The sequence below is a fragment of the Melanotaenia boesemani genome, chromosome 11 (assembly GCF_017639745.1).
Source record: "Melanotaenia boesemani isolate fMelBoe1 chromosome 11, fMelBoe1.pri, whole genome shotgun sequence".
Classification (NCBI taxonomy): domain Eukaryota; kingdom Metazoa; phylum Chordata; class Actinopteri; order Atheriniformes; family Melanotaeniidae; genus Melanotaenia; species Melanotaenia boesemani.
The window spans coordinates 9,557,641-9,574,077 of record NC_055692.1 but is presented as its reverse complement, the minus strand read 5'-3'; the positions used below and the strand labels follow the sequence as shown (position 1 = coordinate 9,574,077).

At 37.5% G+C, this 16,437-nt stretch overlaps 1 protein-coding gene across 1 annotated transcript in view; it reads right to left on the bottom strand.

The window, feature by feature from the left end:
- Positions 1 to 227: 227 nt before the first annotated feature.
- The window catches only part of si:dkey-215k6.1 (transmembrane protein 132C), a 261,090-nt gene continuing 244,880 nt past the window's right edge, over positions 228 to 16,437 (bottom strand). Inside the window, exons 7-16 of the mRNA XM_041999349.1 lie at positions 12,878 to 13,083; positions 9,080 to 9,143; positions 8,354 to 8,485; positions 7,963 to 8,040; positions 5,595 to 5,657; positions 4,667 to 4,795; positions 3,374 to 3,502; positions 2,962 to 3,246; positions 2,460 to 2,734; positions 228 to 2,108 (exon numbers count right to left, since the gene is read on the bottom strand). Of these exons, the coding sequence (XP_041855283.1) occupies positions 1,481 to 2,108; positions 2,460 to 2,734; positions 2,962 to 3,246; positions 3,374 to 3,502; positions 4,667 to 4,795; positions 5,595 to 5,657; positions 7,963 to 8,040; positions 8,354 to 8,485; positions 9,080 to 9,143; positions 12,878 to 13,083 (1,989 nt within the window). The 3' untranslated portion in view covers positions 228 to 1,480. The remainder of the gene's footprint in view (positions 2,109 to 2,459; positions 2,735 to 2,961; positions 3,247 to 3,373; positions 3,503 to 4,666; positions 4,796 to 5,594; positions 5,658 to 7,962; positions 8,041 to 8,353; positions 8,486 to 9,079; positions 9,144 to 12,877; positions 13,084 to 16,437) is intronic.

The window sequence follows — 16,437 nt, the reverse complement described above, 5'->3', positions numbered from 1 at the left end:
GATAAATAAAAGAATCAAATATTCTGAAAATCTTAAACCTCTAAAATAAAAATCTACAATTTAATATCTTACTAAATTAGGGAAAAAATATGGTAAAACATAAACTTATTTATCAAAAAAGTACAAACAAAAGAAAAATAATATATATATATATATATATATATATATATATATATATATATATATGTTTAGCTAGAAGTTTCATGAACCAATATCTATTAGCTAGTTATTCAGTCCATTTTCATTTATTTTGTGATGTCATCCATCACTTCTAGCTAATCTCATGTACATCATCATATGTACCTCTGCCTGTTTTGTTGCCTTTGTGGTGCATTTTGCTTTAATCCTCATTATTAAGTGTTCAGTCAAGCTTTACAAACCCCAAACAGCTTCCTTTTAACGTGAAACACCTTAGTTAGTCCCTTTTTCAGTTTATAGACAGCTTTCCATAGCTTCTACAGCCGTCCAATCACAGACAAGGAGGGAGTCGATGGGATGTCAGGATTGGTTGTGAATACAGTGTGAAAGCAGTCATTGGCTGCAGGGTTCAGGAAACAGAAACTGGGCCTTAAAAAAATGGCCAGTGTCCTTTTCTGTTTGTAATTGTGCAAGAAAAAATGCCTCTGTCTTGGATCCAAGGGAAATGGTCTCTTTCAACATGTCGCTTTCAAAATCTGCACGGTTGTTAGAGGAGGGAGCACGACTGCCTGAATCTCCACCTGTGACTGCAACAGCCTGAATTTCTACTTATGTACTTGGAGTATATATATATGTTTTTATGATTCACATTTTCACTTATGAGCAGTACTAAAAGGAAATGGGTAATATGATCTATCAAGAACAGGCGGAATCTTTGATGCCCATCTGTTCTTAAAAGAACTTGGTGATTCCATTCAACAAACTTGTCAGATAAATGACAAGTTTATATATTAAAACTAGATTTGTAATTATTCCACAGCCACAGCTGACATTGGCAATATATCATAGGGTTTTTTTGTTTAATAAAAGGACGTGTGAACTCGGTACACGATGAAAGTTTTTCAAAATTTTTGTTTGAATGAATGACTCAACAAAGCCTATCAAATACCGTACCCTGAATTCATAATATATGAATTCAGTGGTTCACTGGTTTTCTGAAAGTAAACATTCATAACCAATTTTTACACTACGATTTTCACGAGAAGTAATATAAAATAAACTCATAATATTACTTATTGTTTGCTACTATTACTTCTAGTGTGAGCTAGTGATGACTTTATGCTTTCCACAGCTAAGGGGGGAGCAAAAAGTGAGCATCCCTGACCTGTCTCTTCAATAACCTTCGAAACTCTTTCCCACAACTTAGTTCCTGTTATCATATTCCACCCATTCGCCCTCCATTAATCCATTGCAAAGGCATTACAGGTGAATTGTACTCATTGTCCCTCCTCCCTCCTGCTTTCATCCTCTTACCCTCTATTTCAGTCACTTTTTCCATCAGTCACAGATTGTCTTGTAGCCTCTCCATGTAGGTTCTGATTTCAGACTGACCCAGGTCCATATCCTGACACACCCACTTGATGTCATCCTCATTCCCATTGGTCACCAAGACTGAAGAGTTGGTGTAAGGGCCCCCACCTCCTAAATTATCATTCGGCAGAACTGTGGCAAAAGATGTGAATTTGACACGCTTGCGTTTGGCCGCTGCAACTGCAGCTGCAGCTGCGGCTCGGGGGGAATTATTCAGATGCTCTGTTTGACCAGTGGCATCTTTGCCACCAGAAGTGATTGTTGAAAGGCACTGATGCGGTTCTGGAATGGATCTTGGCAAGGTTTGTCCATGGGTGATGCCCCTGTGCCCGATGGTGCCACCACTCCCACTGATAGTCCCCATGCCTGTGCCCACACCCATCACCAAGGTGTTACCAGCCCCATTCAGTAGGTACTTGTTCTCCTCATATCCTCCTTCATTCCGGTCAATGATAGTGGTGCACTCGTCAGGCAGCCCGCCTTGGCATTGGTCGGAGTGGTCAGCTAGAAGGTCAGCCTCATTGCCAAGCCAAACCCAGTCGTGGGCGTGGTTCATGTTGCCTCCTGCCTCAAGCACAGGGACCTGCTTATGACGGTATCTGCAGATGAAAGGTGAATATAATAGTTTTTTTAATGTGTAAATAATAGATTGTGTTCTTTGTTTAAATATAAACATTGGAGAGATTCTTTAGATGGCTGGAATGTATTGTTTTAATGTATGAATGCAAACGAGTAAACCAATAAATACTAGTAGATACATTATTACTAGGTTAAATACAATATACCAACAGCATGTTTGGGCTAAACACATGAGATGTATTGACAAAAAACCTTGACAAATGCATTTAAGGATCAAAAAAGGATAGATTAAGGTTCCACATGCTTTCCTATCAATCATTCATTCTTTTGGTAGCATGCTGAGCTCAACATCAGTGTTTATGATATTTTACCTGAAAGCGAAGCTGACACAGTTGATGAGGAAGACCAGTATTGCCAGACAGAACACTCCCAGAAGTGCATACATCCCAATCTCCAAATCTGAGAGGCCTCTACTGGTCTGGCTCAGCTCACCGTTTCCAGTCCCTGGTACCTCCACCTGAGCCGGGTAGCTGCTGTAGTCCCCTGCCTGGCTGGGACCACTGCCTCGGCTACTGCTGCTGCCACCACTGGCGGCTTTGCCTCCTGAAGCACGGTGGGTTACTGTACTCTTGGTTGTTGTGCTGACCTGATGAAGGGGAATGGATACATGCATGTGGTTCACTACAATTTTTTGGATGTTTTTGTGTATTACTTAAATACTGAATACGGAAGTAGTTATTTAAAAAGAAGTAAAAAGTCAATCATTTTGCCTGATATAATTGAAAACTTTTAGATGTAACTGAGCTCTAAAATCTGGAAGAGTTAATGCATACTCATAATTTAGAGAACTAATGCTCTTCATAGCCTTCACACCTTTCTCATTGCTCCTTCTTCTCTGTCAACTGCTGCACTGCTGGACTTCCACTCACTTCCATCCTTTGTCTTTTGTTCGCTGGTACTGTTGTCCAACCCCCCACCATCTTCTTGCTCACCCTTCTCCTCACTCTTTGCTCCAAACTTAACTACAACATTACCAACTCCAGATGCCAGAACACTCTTCCTTTTGGATTTTTGGCAAGTTTCAGAGATGACCATCTCAACACGAACGAGTGGTCCTTGTCCATCACCCTCTGCAACTATAACTGGCCAGTGTTGCTCCTAATTGACAGAGAAATAAATAGATGAACACACAGTCTGGAGATTATGGTTTGTGCAGTTACCTGCAGTGTTTATTTGTAAAACTGCGCATTATGATTTTTAGATTACTAAAGAATGTTATTTGAACCTGATTGGATATAGAGATGATGCTCTCATCCAGTGAGACAGCTGTAAGGAGGAAGTCCTTGGGATCGTAGATATCAAGAGGTGTCACTGAGCCATCACTGTACTGGATCCATGCACTGAACGCAGCTTCCTGAATAAAAGAAAAGACAGGATGGCTGTAATTGCAGGCTTTATATCATTCATTAAAAGCAACATGTGTTTATTCACAAAGGAAACATAGCGCTTCTAATTTCAAGCAGGGTCGAGTCTGCTGTTTGGGTGTTTTAAGATGCAGTTTTGATTTTCTTCTTTTTCTAGATGCAGTAGACAGATGTTCTCTCTTAAAAAGATCAAATGCAAGGCAGAGAGAAAGTTCAAGACCAGCTGGTGAGCATAGTGAAGACTTTGACTGTGTTCACTTTATAGAAGTGCTTGTATGGGTCCAAAGAGTTTCATTAAATAAATGTAAGTGTATCTATTTAATGCAATGTAATTATGTATCATGACAAAAGTATTTAAATTTATTTGGTGAAAAGAGCAGATTTTAGGGTAAGCACTATGAAGTCTGGTAATCCTAAAATCTTAGTTTTCACACTACAACCCCCCACCCACCCAATTAAGAGGGTTGCTGGTTCATTCCCCAGCTTCCGAAGTTTATATGCCAAAGTGTCCCTGGGTAAGATACTAAAGTCCCAAAATAAATTAATGTTAATAAAATGCTGAACCACAGCAGTATTTTGATCATAATGAGTTCCCTCTCATCCAATTAGCACTTGGACAGAATGTATTATGTGGAGTAATATCTAATAAAATGGAGAAAATAGGTAGAATTATGTGTGATGGTTGAAGAAATAATACCAGACAGTATGATTACATAATCAACAATAACTTTCAACATGGAAGCTGTGTTTGATGTGTGTGTGTGTGTGTGTGTGTGTGTGTGTTTAGACTGTGTTTGAAGCCTGGACCATATTAATGCCTCCAGATCTTGAGGTGGTTGTAATTGTCGCTGTGGTGCACTTGCCTGGAAATTACACACTCCTAATTAGAAATTGACTATGAAAGAGATAACAGGGAGCTGATGTTCACAGCATAGAATTGCTGTTTAAATCATGTGATTACAGCTCCAGGGTATTACAACAGAGATAGGAATAGTTTAAGATGTAGTCCATCACTTGTGTGTGTGTGAGGCAGTAAAGTCTCTGTTTGTGATGTCTATTGTTTGTAAGATGTGTTAGCTTGTACTACAATAGTAATAGTGCAGTAGCTGAGTGTTAGTGCATGCTTGCGTGTTTGACTGGTTTGTGTCTCATACCTGTTTAGGTGTGTGAAGAAGGTCTGTCGCTGTAGTTGTTAGCTGAATAGCCTGGTAATTTCCTGGACTTGCTGTCATACTGAGGGACAAAGATGCAACCAACTGGACTCCCATGTCTGTAATTGTTACCTAAACAAATGTGTCATTGACAGAGAGGGCCAATGAATAGTTTGACTTATACGTGTTTGTACTTCCACCAACTGTGAAGGCTTTCTCCTAAAACATAATGATGCCCCAACATTCTCCAGGATGATGGTACATAATGACTGCAAATGAAAGTAAATCAGTTTAAAATTGGGGTTGACTAAGCACCCTTAGGAGAATGATGACATTTTGATGAACTCTATCAGACAATTAGGCAGAAGCTGTGATGTAGTATGGTGGGTAATCTAAATATAGTTCTTAAAGTGGCTAACACACTGTGTCTGACAATTTTAATATATTCAGCATTTGGTACATTTGGATCCAGTGTCTACATGTTTATGTGTTTATGTTTATGTTTATTGAGATCCCCATTAGCGTCAGCAGCATGCTGCATCAGCTATTCTTCCTGGGGTCAGTTTACAGTAGAAAAAGTATACAATTCACATTTTTCACAGATCACAAATTAAATATTAAAATAACGTTTTGATCATCTTACTTTTTCAACCAATACAATATTAATTCCCATACATTGTCATAATTTATACATTAATTTACAATGTAGTCATACTTATCTTATATACTATCATATTAAAATACACTCACACATTATTCAATTTAAATCTGATTATTTTTATAGTATATTTTCAGTTGCTTTTTTGTGCTGCCTAAAAGCTACTAGCTAGTCATTAGCTCCCTAGAATGGCATTAATATATGTGGGGAAATTGAAGAACACAAATCATATCTCTGTTTTCTAGTTACATGAAATAAATCACATTATTGTACCTTGTCATCCAACACTGTTACGGTCTTCTCTGCCAGGATGGAGTCAGACAGTGGGGACAGAACCTGTATGATTGAGAAATCACACCAATGACAAGCTGTTGGTAAATATTGCTCAGACCATTATTTATTTATCTAGTTGTCTAAAAGTGAGATATTGATAATTATATTGTGGTTTAGAAGCATGAGTGACTACTTAAAGTGACATAAACTGGCAGTGACTTAGAAAGCTAACATGCACAGACTGATCCCCTGCATCCCCAACCACTCTGTTAAAATCCATTTTAATCCAGATTAAATACAGATCAGATTTGACTGTTCACAATCGGTTCAAGTTTACACTTTGCTTTTGTGCACCCTTCACTGGTGCAAAAACAGAAAACGTCATATGTATGAGATCAAATTACATTCAGATCTGGAAGATGGAAGTGTTTTGTCCAGTTATTTGGAAAAATACTAATAATTGAGCCGTTTTAGTGGTTATTGTGGTGGTAACGCTGCAGGTTCATGATGACAGCATGTGTATAGGCAATGAATGAGTATATGAATGAATGGTTTTATTTTATGTATGTAAACTACCCCTCAATGATATTGTGGTTATTATTCATCAGTTGGCTTCGTGTTAGGATCTTTTAACATCTTTAACCAAAACGCTGCTGAAATCTGATAGAGGTTTACTCTCTCACTGAGTATATGCACCTATAGACACCTGTCAGGTCTAGATTTTACACAGTGAAATAGCACAAACTGGATCTGAGTTTCCTCAGCAGTTAATGTGAAAAAATCCCATATGCGAGCAGCTCAACACGGGACTGTGGCAGGAGATGGGACTGTCTGTGTTGAGATAATGCTGATTTGGGAGCACTGCTGCTGCCATTTTATACTCACCAGTAAAGCACATACTAAATAATGAAAATGTGGACGTTTGAAAACAAACATGCACAGACAGTTTTAACACCTGGCTCTCGGCTGTGCTCCTGCGTGTCAGCATTTAACTAAGTCAACCAGGTCAAGCCAGAAGAAGACTAAGGGGAGTGGATGAAAAGACAAAGCGTAAGTGAGATGAGGAGCATGTGAGAGTAACGAATAAAGCAGGTGTCAGAGGCAGACAGACGATGACAAATAGAGGGGGGGGCAGAATAAGAAGAAGGGCAGAAGACGAAAGAGACTGGGGTGTGGAGAGAGGGAGCAGAAGACAGACAGTGACAAAGATTAGGAGCCTGGTGTGGTAGTGTACTTCTCCACCTAGCGACGTGAGGACAGGCAGATCTGATTGGTGTACAAAGAAAATCTTTCAGGGAACATGTCAGAGTGTCAAACTCAATCACCCCCTCAGTAAGGTAACAAAACGCAATGATTGACGTCTCTAGGATTGCTCTTCAACACTGAATGAAAATGAGAGGGTGAGAGGGAAAGACCAGGGGGGGGGAGTAAAGAAAGAGATGGGGGAGGGAATGAAGGAAGAATTTGGGCTCTGGGTGCTGGGGGGGAGAGGGAGAAATTGAAATGTCAAACAATCAAATGATGGCTGTCAACTGTGGCATCTCCATGGGAAAGCTGGGTAAAATTTCTCTCCTGGCTTCAAAACAGTGCACAGCTGTCTATGACTACATCTGTATGTGCGAGGGTTCTCACTTGATTGGATAGAAACACACTCAGCTGTTTCCCAAAATGCCCACAATCCCCCTGGGATTCAACTGAACTCAGCGCCAGTCTATCAGACATACACAGGACACTTTTTAGAATAGTTATGCAAGAATATGCTGTTCGACTTTTACTCATTTAAATTAGACTTTATATAGAGTGACTGGACAGAATGTCAAAGCATTTTATATGCACTGTCTTTGTTGAAGCCGTATGATATTCTGGTAACGTCAGCAGCAAGGCACAGAGCTCTACTCTTAAACTGATAATAGCTTGGTTCATTAGAATTCAGCAAGTCCAAAAACATGTTTACTATGTGTATGATCACACCAAGATGTCAGGGACAAATCCCCAACCGTTAATTATGACTAATTGTGTAACAAACAAGCAGGGAAGGATTATAGTTGCAGGAGATGAAGAGAAGCTGGATAGTGCTTACATCATCTAAGCACTTATGGTTTAAGTGTGAAGTGTCAAATTACACTGTACTTAATGTCATGAGATATTTTCAATTGTCTGTTTCTGGTCTTCTAAACTGTGATGAATATATTCCTTGTGCCTTTTCAACCTACAACATACAGCTAAAAAAAATATAACACATACCAGAGACACAGATGTTGTTTTGCCATTCAGGATGATAATTTTAGCCAACATAGTCCGAGTAACGTGGATCAGAAAATACTGGCTAAATTGTTGTTTTATGACAAAAGAAAGAAGAAATGCATACCTGTATAGTGGTGATCCCCAGGTCTCGGCCCATTAAGATGCGACCATCTATTAGCCTGGCAATGCGAGCATCTTCCACCTGTGGATCCCAAAAACAGCAGTTAGAATATCACACAGCTTCAACAAAGACAGTAAAATGTCATTAATGCACAACAAACTACAATGGCTGATGAGGTGTTGATGTATATCCAAGGTAAAACCCTATCTGTTTCATCATGCTGTGAGTTTCCCTCTATTAATAATGATATAGTTAATACACAGATGAACAGGTTTTATTTATCTTCTCATCTAATTCTAATAAAGCAAATTACTTAATATCTCCTAATGTTGTTTTTCCTGCAAGAAAGATTTGGTTTTAGGCTGAATATCTGTGTAAATTTCTTTATACTTGCCTTTAACTGATCCAAGACCAAATGAGTAATATCGGCTTGCCAGTCGGGTCCCAACATATAGACCATCTCCCCTCCTGGGTCAGATGGTTCTGCGACAAAATGAGTGAGAACTCGCACCAAAGCATACTGGTACTGAAAGGGGAAGAAGAAGGTCAAATGATAGATCAGACAAATGGAAAGTGGTACACCACAATGACACATTTTAGGGGTCAATATTCTGCTTAGTTACAGGGTCATAATTATATTCAGAAAATAGACTAGTGTAGTTTGTCCCATGTACAAAAACAAAGAAAATCCATTCTTGTTACCATCTGTTGCACTCAAAAGGCCCAGTCTGCTCTGGTTGGTGAGCTGACAGTAAGTGACATATATGTCTGAAGTTGAGACAAAGATGTCACTAGACAGGTGTTGCAAATATATTTCATAGTGATAGAGTGCCTCAGGCAGGTCAGGAGCATTTTCTTCTGCAGGAGAGAATTTCACTTTGATGTGGGCTAGGTCGTTTGGGCTTTATATATTAGTGATCTTTAATATACAACAAATATAACAGATGGAATAAAAATATAAAACAAATAGATTGACTATATATTCTCTTTAGCTAGTCAAGATAAACATTACCTACATTTAGTCAGAGGGATGACCCTTCCTATTTTCAGGGTAACTGACACTAAAGAAAAATGATTAAAGAACTTTAAAACTGTGATATGAAATCCAATCAAATAATACCTGTAGGGTGCAGCCTTTGCCCTTCCTGTCATCATCTTCATCATCCTCACTGTCTCTGGTGGGTCTGGGAGGACAAAACATAATTGAGACAGGGGGGGGGGGCACGAAGAGAAGCCGTTAAAATCTGGTAATTAAGACTTCTTTTAATACACTACATTCAGCTCCAGCAGATCTATTATATAATCTCTGCTTAAGGTTATACCTCCAGTCATAGAAAATCCGATTCAGTTTTTTAATCTATGTGAAATACGTTTCAAACACTTAATTATTACAGTGTGCTTTTATGAAAAGGCAATGGGTGAACAAATTGTTTCCTAATGTAGTATAAAGTGCATATGCATATAATTGCAAAGCAAATGTGAAGCATAGAAAATGTGCATCAGGCTTCTTTCCGTTGCTTGGTTTGGAGAAAACCAGCTAGAATACAGTAACATTAGATGTAGGCTGTTTACACAGCTGTATTAGACAGCTACCAGTAAGTCAGCTCTGAGGAAGAAAACACAAACAGTAGCAGCTTGGGCCATTTAGAAAAGAAACATGAAGAAGGGTCTTACAAACTGAGTTTATGTATTTTATTATCTTAATATTATCTTGATACTTTGGCAAGAGCATAAACCAGGACTATTTTCTTCATCATTTTAATATTGTTGGTATGATCCCTTAGTGAGATGAAACATTATTCAGAAAATAAGGTAAAAAAAGTTGAATCTGCTGAACAAGTGAATGAATAGATTTTTAAATAGAATAATTTAATATTGTTTTTTACTCTGTAAAATTGCACTTGGCAAATAAAGGGTCAACTCAAGCTCAAGCAGCAGGTTTTCATTGGACTTATTTGTTAATATTCCAGTAGCAGATTTTATAATCTCTACATTACCGTCTTTTCCATTGGTTTCCAAATGAAGCACAATGTGTACTTTAGATCTAGCATTTTTCTCTACTTTATTGACAATGAACTAAATAGAAATTACATATATATTGTATATCATAAAAAAATAAGATAAGAAACATGGAAAAGATGGCTGGTTGCTTAGCTGTGACACATGACTGGGGTGTAACAAATCAGAACGGGACATGTGGGTTCAGATAGAAACCATCACCTTGGCTTTTCCTGCCGTAAACCTGGTATGTATGAATAAAGAACTTGGGGTATGAATCTAAAAATCATGCATTCTTCAGACCATGCATACATACATTACAATACAGAAAGCTATCTTTAGAGATGTTTTTGATTTCCAGGCATATCATTGATGTTGTTTTAGTTTGAGCTGCTGTTTTTTTTTTTCTTTTTTCTATTCATCTCTTGTTTGTAATTTGACCATTTCTTTTTCCACACTGCCTTTGCTGGATCCTTTGCTTAAAAAAATGAGCCATTTTTGTTCTGTTTGTGGTACCAGAACTGAGCAACAAACAGATTTCAGAGCAACAAATAAAACCTAGTTTCCCGTTCTCTATTTCACTGGCGAGTATTTAATTTCACACTCTGTAAAATTGCTCCCTTGCTGCTGCTATTACTCTCACATTTTTTCAGCCATAACAGAAACAATGTCGTTTTTAGGCAAATGAACAAAGATAAATTATAGATGCTTGAGGTGACTGATCAAACACAAAAACAAAGCAAAAAACTGGACAAGGCCATTTCAAAAGTGTTATATGTTTTTTTTCTTTCTTGCTATTAAAAACAATTACAGACTTATGAAATTATTTCTTTTTATTGATCCAAAATGGTCTAATTTGAGAAATGTGGATAATATGCATGGAAAATATGCCTGTGTTGTTAAGGCATCTGAATGCTTTGAATATACTATCAGAAGTACAACCTTGTAGTTCTTTGCCTCCTATTGCTGTGGATCTATCCTTCTCTCTCAAATGCACACAAATAAATAGACATTCTTTCTTCTTTGCCTCCCTCTGTGTAATATCTACCCAATACACACCGGACTGCCTCTGTGTCTTATAACTGTCCCAGCACCTGTGTAACCCAAGTAATATTACAAGAATTCACTTTCCATTTCCCTGTGTCCCAGTTGTATATTTGTCTGCTTGCAAGTATGTGCCTCATAATGCCTGTGTTTTACTCTGCAAGATCGTGGTTTGGGGAGATAGAGGCATGTGGGAGTCTGCACACACTGGTTGGTGGCTATCTGTTTAGAAATTGGCAAAATTGAAAAACAGGCCCAGCAGAGCAGAATGGAAAGACGGGGAATAGAAGCAACGCAGGTATAAATGATTATGCACGTACACTCATGCGTGCACATACAAATTCATCCAATCAAATGGCATACAGGCAGACATGCACATAGAGAACTGTGATTTTGTAACGTGAGGAAAAAAGGGGTATTTGTTGGCTGATTGCAAGTGATGTGCTGCAAGTCAGTGGGTGTGTGTTTTTTATTCAAATCCGAACCTAAACACCCTTCCCCACTGAAGCAGCTCATTGCAGAACTGAACTGAGCATTTCTAAAAATTGGCAACTTTTTTCTACTATACTGAAATCCGAATTGATGATGTGCATATGATGTGTACGCATGTGCATTGTTTAATATTCAGTTCATGTGCAAGATGATTGCACATCACATTGAATACATTGTAGGAAAAAACTAGAAAAAAGGAAATCATAGCACACATTCTGCTGAAGGCTAAAATATACACTTTTTTTTTTATTTCTATATTATTTTTGGTCTAAACATGCACCAAAAGCACCTATGTGATATGTGACACAAAAAGCCTGCCAGAATGTTTTCCTCCACATAAAAACCTTATCTGCAGCCACATTTTCCAGCTAATTAAAAAAAATATATTATTTTTCTCTCTCTCTCTTTCAGCTCTTTCCAAGCGTTTAAATCACATCCCAAGGAGGTGACGTTCTACTGTTTCCACTTCTTAAGTCAACATCATGAACAAATGTGATGGAAACCACGGTGAGCAAGCCCTGTGCATGCAGGACTGCATTTATACATGAGAAATTGAACTCTTTCTGGATTGTTGTTTTACTTGCAGATTCTGCTCTTGTACATTCAATCATATCTGAAATTGTGCTAAAACATTTGCATTGCAAAGATCTTAAAGTTCCCTCATTCATTCTGGTCTACTCAGTTTAATTAAAGTGGGCAGAAATGACCACGTTTGAACATTGTAATTAAAATCAATAACAATTATTGCTGCAGAGCAACTAAAAATGAACAGATTTTATGAGCTCTGGTTGATGTTACAGGTTACATGATTGAGATAGAATAACAAAACACAGGGAATCCTTGACCAATGACAAAGGTTTAGTCTGTAAGCCCCATCCCAAAGGTAAAGGTAATATGTAAAGCACAGCCACTCCCCAAAACTATGATAAAAGGAAAGGTTCCCTTTAAAATATATTCTTTTTTTCTGAAAATGGCTTCTGTGGTCAAAGATTGTCATATTTTCTGGAAAATGCTTTTCCATTAAATAACAAGATGCCATTTAAAGAAAAAAATGAAATAAGAACATACAAAGGGGAATGAGTAAAATAAAAAAAAAAAACTTGAAAAACCAGCAATTTTTTACACTTTAGTGCTTTGTTCTGGCAGCACATGCCTGTGATACTTTTTCTGATGGATGTTGATGTTAAAATGTCTTTCTTAAATAAGAGATTATGCAAGGTTCATGGAAGGCAGAGAATTACTTTTGCAGCAAGAATCAAAAGATCTTTTTTTTGTTATGTTTGATGCTTAGCATTTTGAGGAACAAACAGCTTGTAATACTTTCATCCACCCACAACAGAATGATCCCCTCCCTTATTCCCTCAAGGTTGGAAAGCTAAGTGACCTCTTGTTTGTGACGATCGGCACCCTCCATCCTTTGACCTGGCTCAGCTCAGTATCTGACACATCTATCTGCAGGGGAAGCTTGGGCACCCAGACGGTGAGCTGCAGTTGAGCCGATAGATGGAGGTAGGTGAAGTTGACTTCTAAGGACTCCCGGCCTCGCATCTCCTTACCGTTCACCAAAACCTGGTCACAGCTTGATGAAACCTTAAAAAAAAAAAAAAAAGACAATATGAGGGGAAAAAAATGCCGTTTTGAGTATAGGTTAGTGTGTGTGTTGTGTGTGACATTTTTAACTAAAATCAGACTGACCTAATTTACTGAACTCAAGCATTGTTTTTGTTTTGTGACCTATAAAAAGGGATTAAAAATGTGCTTCTTTGTGACACATTAGTGGCATTTTGGGACTATAAATACCAAGAAAAATTTTCATCACCTTCACTAAATGTAATGCATCTATTGTGCACTATGTAACATTGCAAAAGCTGCTTAAAAACCATTAAAAATATCTTTCTGAATTTTTATTTTATTTTGTTAAATCATGTATAGTTCCCTACTGTCTTTCAAAGCCCTTTACAAACTTCCATCATTTTGCATCTGCAGATATTAAGTCTGAGGTGTAATTCAATTTAAACAGAAAAAGAAGAGCACAGATGCATGTGGACACTGGATTATTGTGGATGTATTTCAGGAACGGACTGCACCTTGACAGGAAATCCGACAGGCAGAACAATGGACACCCTGGAATTCATTCAGTTTAATTTTTTACCCTTCTCACTGGGCTGACTGTGTAACTGATTGAGTTGATGTTTTCCTTGGATGAATAATCCCACGTGTATCCTCAACAATGCTTTCATAAAAGAAGTAAACTCTATTATAATTCAGGGGAGGCATAATATCATGATTTGGTAAATTATTGAAGTATCTGTGTTTATTTATTCATTCATTCATTTATTGGGAGGTATATTATCTGTTTAAGCCTTTTTATAAAAAAAAGAAAAGTTTATAAATCTTCAATGAGTTCAGATTCAAAACTGATGGTAAAAGGCAAATAAATAAAATAAAATAAAAAAATAATTACATAAAATAATGGTTTGGGGTTTATTTGTAATTATTTATTGTCTTACATCAAAGTCACGTATGTTACGTTTGGTTTCTCTTTAAATCTTTGCATTTTTCATTAATGTCCCTTATCTGTGTTCCACCTGTTTTTTTGTTTGTTTTTTTAAAATAAATCCATAGTTTTTTTATTCCCAACATAAACAGCATATCTGATGGTGAAACTGAGACTTTTTACTATTTCATGAACAATATTAGCTCATTTTGAATTTGATGGTAACAACATATATCAAAATAGTTGGAACACATTGATGTTTACCAGTGTGCAGCATCCCCTCTTCCACAGGGCTCAATTTGGCCCCATGAGGGTCGGAGTCCTGCAGGTTTTCAAATTTCCCCTGCTCCAACACACCTGACACAAATTAATGAGTTGTTGTGCAGAACTTTATAGGTTTTTGGATCCCTTTAATTTAAGTTAGGGGTGTTGGAGCAGGGAACGATGGAAAACTGTGCCCTCTTAGGACCAGAATGAGTAGCTCTGCTCTGGCAACTGTGTAAAATTCTGAGAAGTGACGACCAGCTGCTGGAGTTTTAGCAGAGGAATGTTGTCCCATCCGTGTCTCATGCAAGATTCTAGCTGCCTAACAGCTTTGGGCCTTTGTAGCGGAATTTTTCTTTTACAAATGTTTTGGATTTAGACTGTAGGCAGGGTGGTTCAGCACCCAGACTCTTCTCCTGCAAACCATGCTGTTGTGATGGATGCAATGTGCGGTTTATCATTGTCTTGCTGAAATGCAAGGCCTTCTCTGAAGGAGATGTTGTCTAGATGTGAGCTTATGAATCTTGAAAGCTTCTTCATACTTCAAGCTTCGGGGAGCTTTCACAGATGTGTAAAATGCTCACACAATAGGCACTAATGCAATCCCATATCATCAAAGATGCAGGATTTTTAACTGTTTGTGGATAAGGCTGGATTGTCTCTGTGTCTTTAGTCTACAGGAAATTGTGTCAATGAGTTCCAAAAAGAACATCAAATGTTATTTCTGATGTTATATAAAAAGGTGTTGCTCACCTTTAAGATATAATTTATGACAGATTGGTGAACCTCTGGATAACTTCACATCTGAGACACTCTTCCGCTCTGAAATGCTCCTTTAACATCCAGTCGCATTGCTGACTTGTTTCCAATTAACCTATTTAGTTGTGAAATGCTCCTCTGTTTGTTTTTCTGATCTTTAGTTGCCCCATGTTCTAACTTTTTTTAAATATTTTACTGCAATCAAATAATAATATTTTTCATGAACATCTGATATGTTTATGTTCTATTGGAAATAAATCTAGGTGTTTAAGATCTGTAAATCGTTGCATCATGGTTGTATTTCCATTTTGCATAAGTACCCGAACATGTTGAAATCAGCATTCTATTTAACATTTATTCATGCAGGTTTATCTGAAGTTTATATTGTCCTGTATTTCGATTTTCTCATACATAACAATTAAATCATATCAAGTGCTTTCAAACTGTGTAAGTGAATATATTTGTCAGTCTATTTCACAACATATTAAAAGTTTCCTTCTTCATGCCGTCTGTCTTTAACCAACGTTTATCCTCTCTCCTGCCATTTTAGCTTCCATGTGCCACACTTTCTTTGTGCACGTCATTCTTGGTCTTTATTCGCTCTCAGCCATAAATTTACCTTTTAACAAATTTTTCCTGACATGTATTTTGATTCCATCTGACTTTTTCTACTCTCTTTGGTAAAACTGCTCTTCTCCACCCACTCATGTTCCCATACTGCATATTAAACAACCACTTTTCAGGAACAATTCCTTTAGATGTCCCATCCAGAAGGTGGATTATGATCTCTAAAATCTTTTCAACTCCCCAAAGATACTACATTAGAGGTTTCACACTAGCTGAGATATAAGTGTCATCAGCATGTGGTCACTCCAAAGGGTATTGTTCAATGCAGTTCTATAAACAGAGCCCATGCTTGTCACAAAGACAGCTGTTTATTATTAATTACAACAAGAAACTCTAACACTCAAAAGAATTACAATTGCATCTGTCGAAGGAAATCCCACTAATGTTTGTCTCTAGTGTTGTAAAAAAGTCTTACCAATAAAGAGTTATAAAATACAAACTTCAAGTTGTGGTTTCATGAAGTCCAAAAGCTCCCATTTGCTTATAAAAATAGACTAACATGTCAGTAGATGCATTTCCATTACCCTAGGAATTGAGCAAAACCTTATTATAAAAAACAGTAATGGAAAAAAATAAATAAATAAAAATAAAAAAAATATCTCAAATATTAAAGTGGTTTTGTAGATGTGTTGATATAGAAGTATATCGGAAAGTGTAATGGAAACACTTTTTTCATATTTACACGTCCCCGGACGTGATGTAGGGGGTCACGCGACCAGTTCATTTCATGTAAAGATGGCATGGTATGAGTAGACCCAGGAGGACATAAAAATATGTTTTACAGATAATTAAAGAAG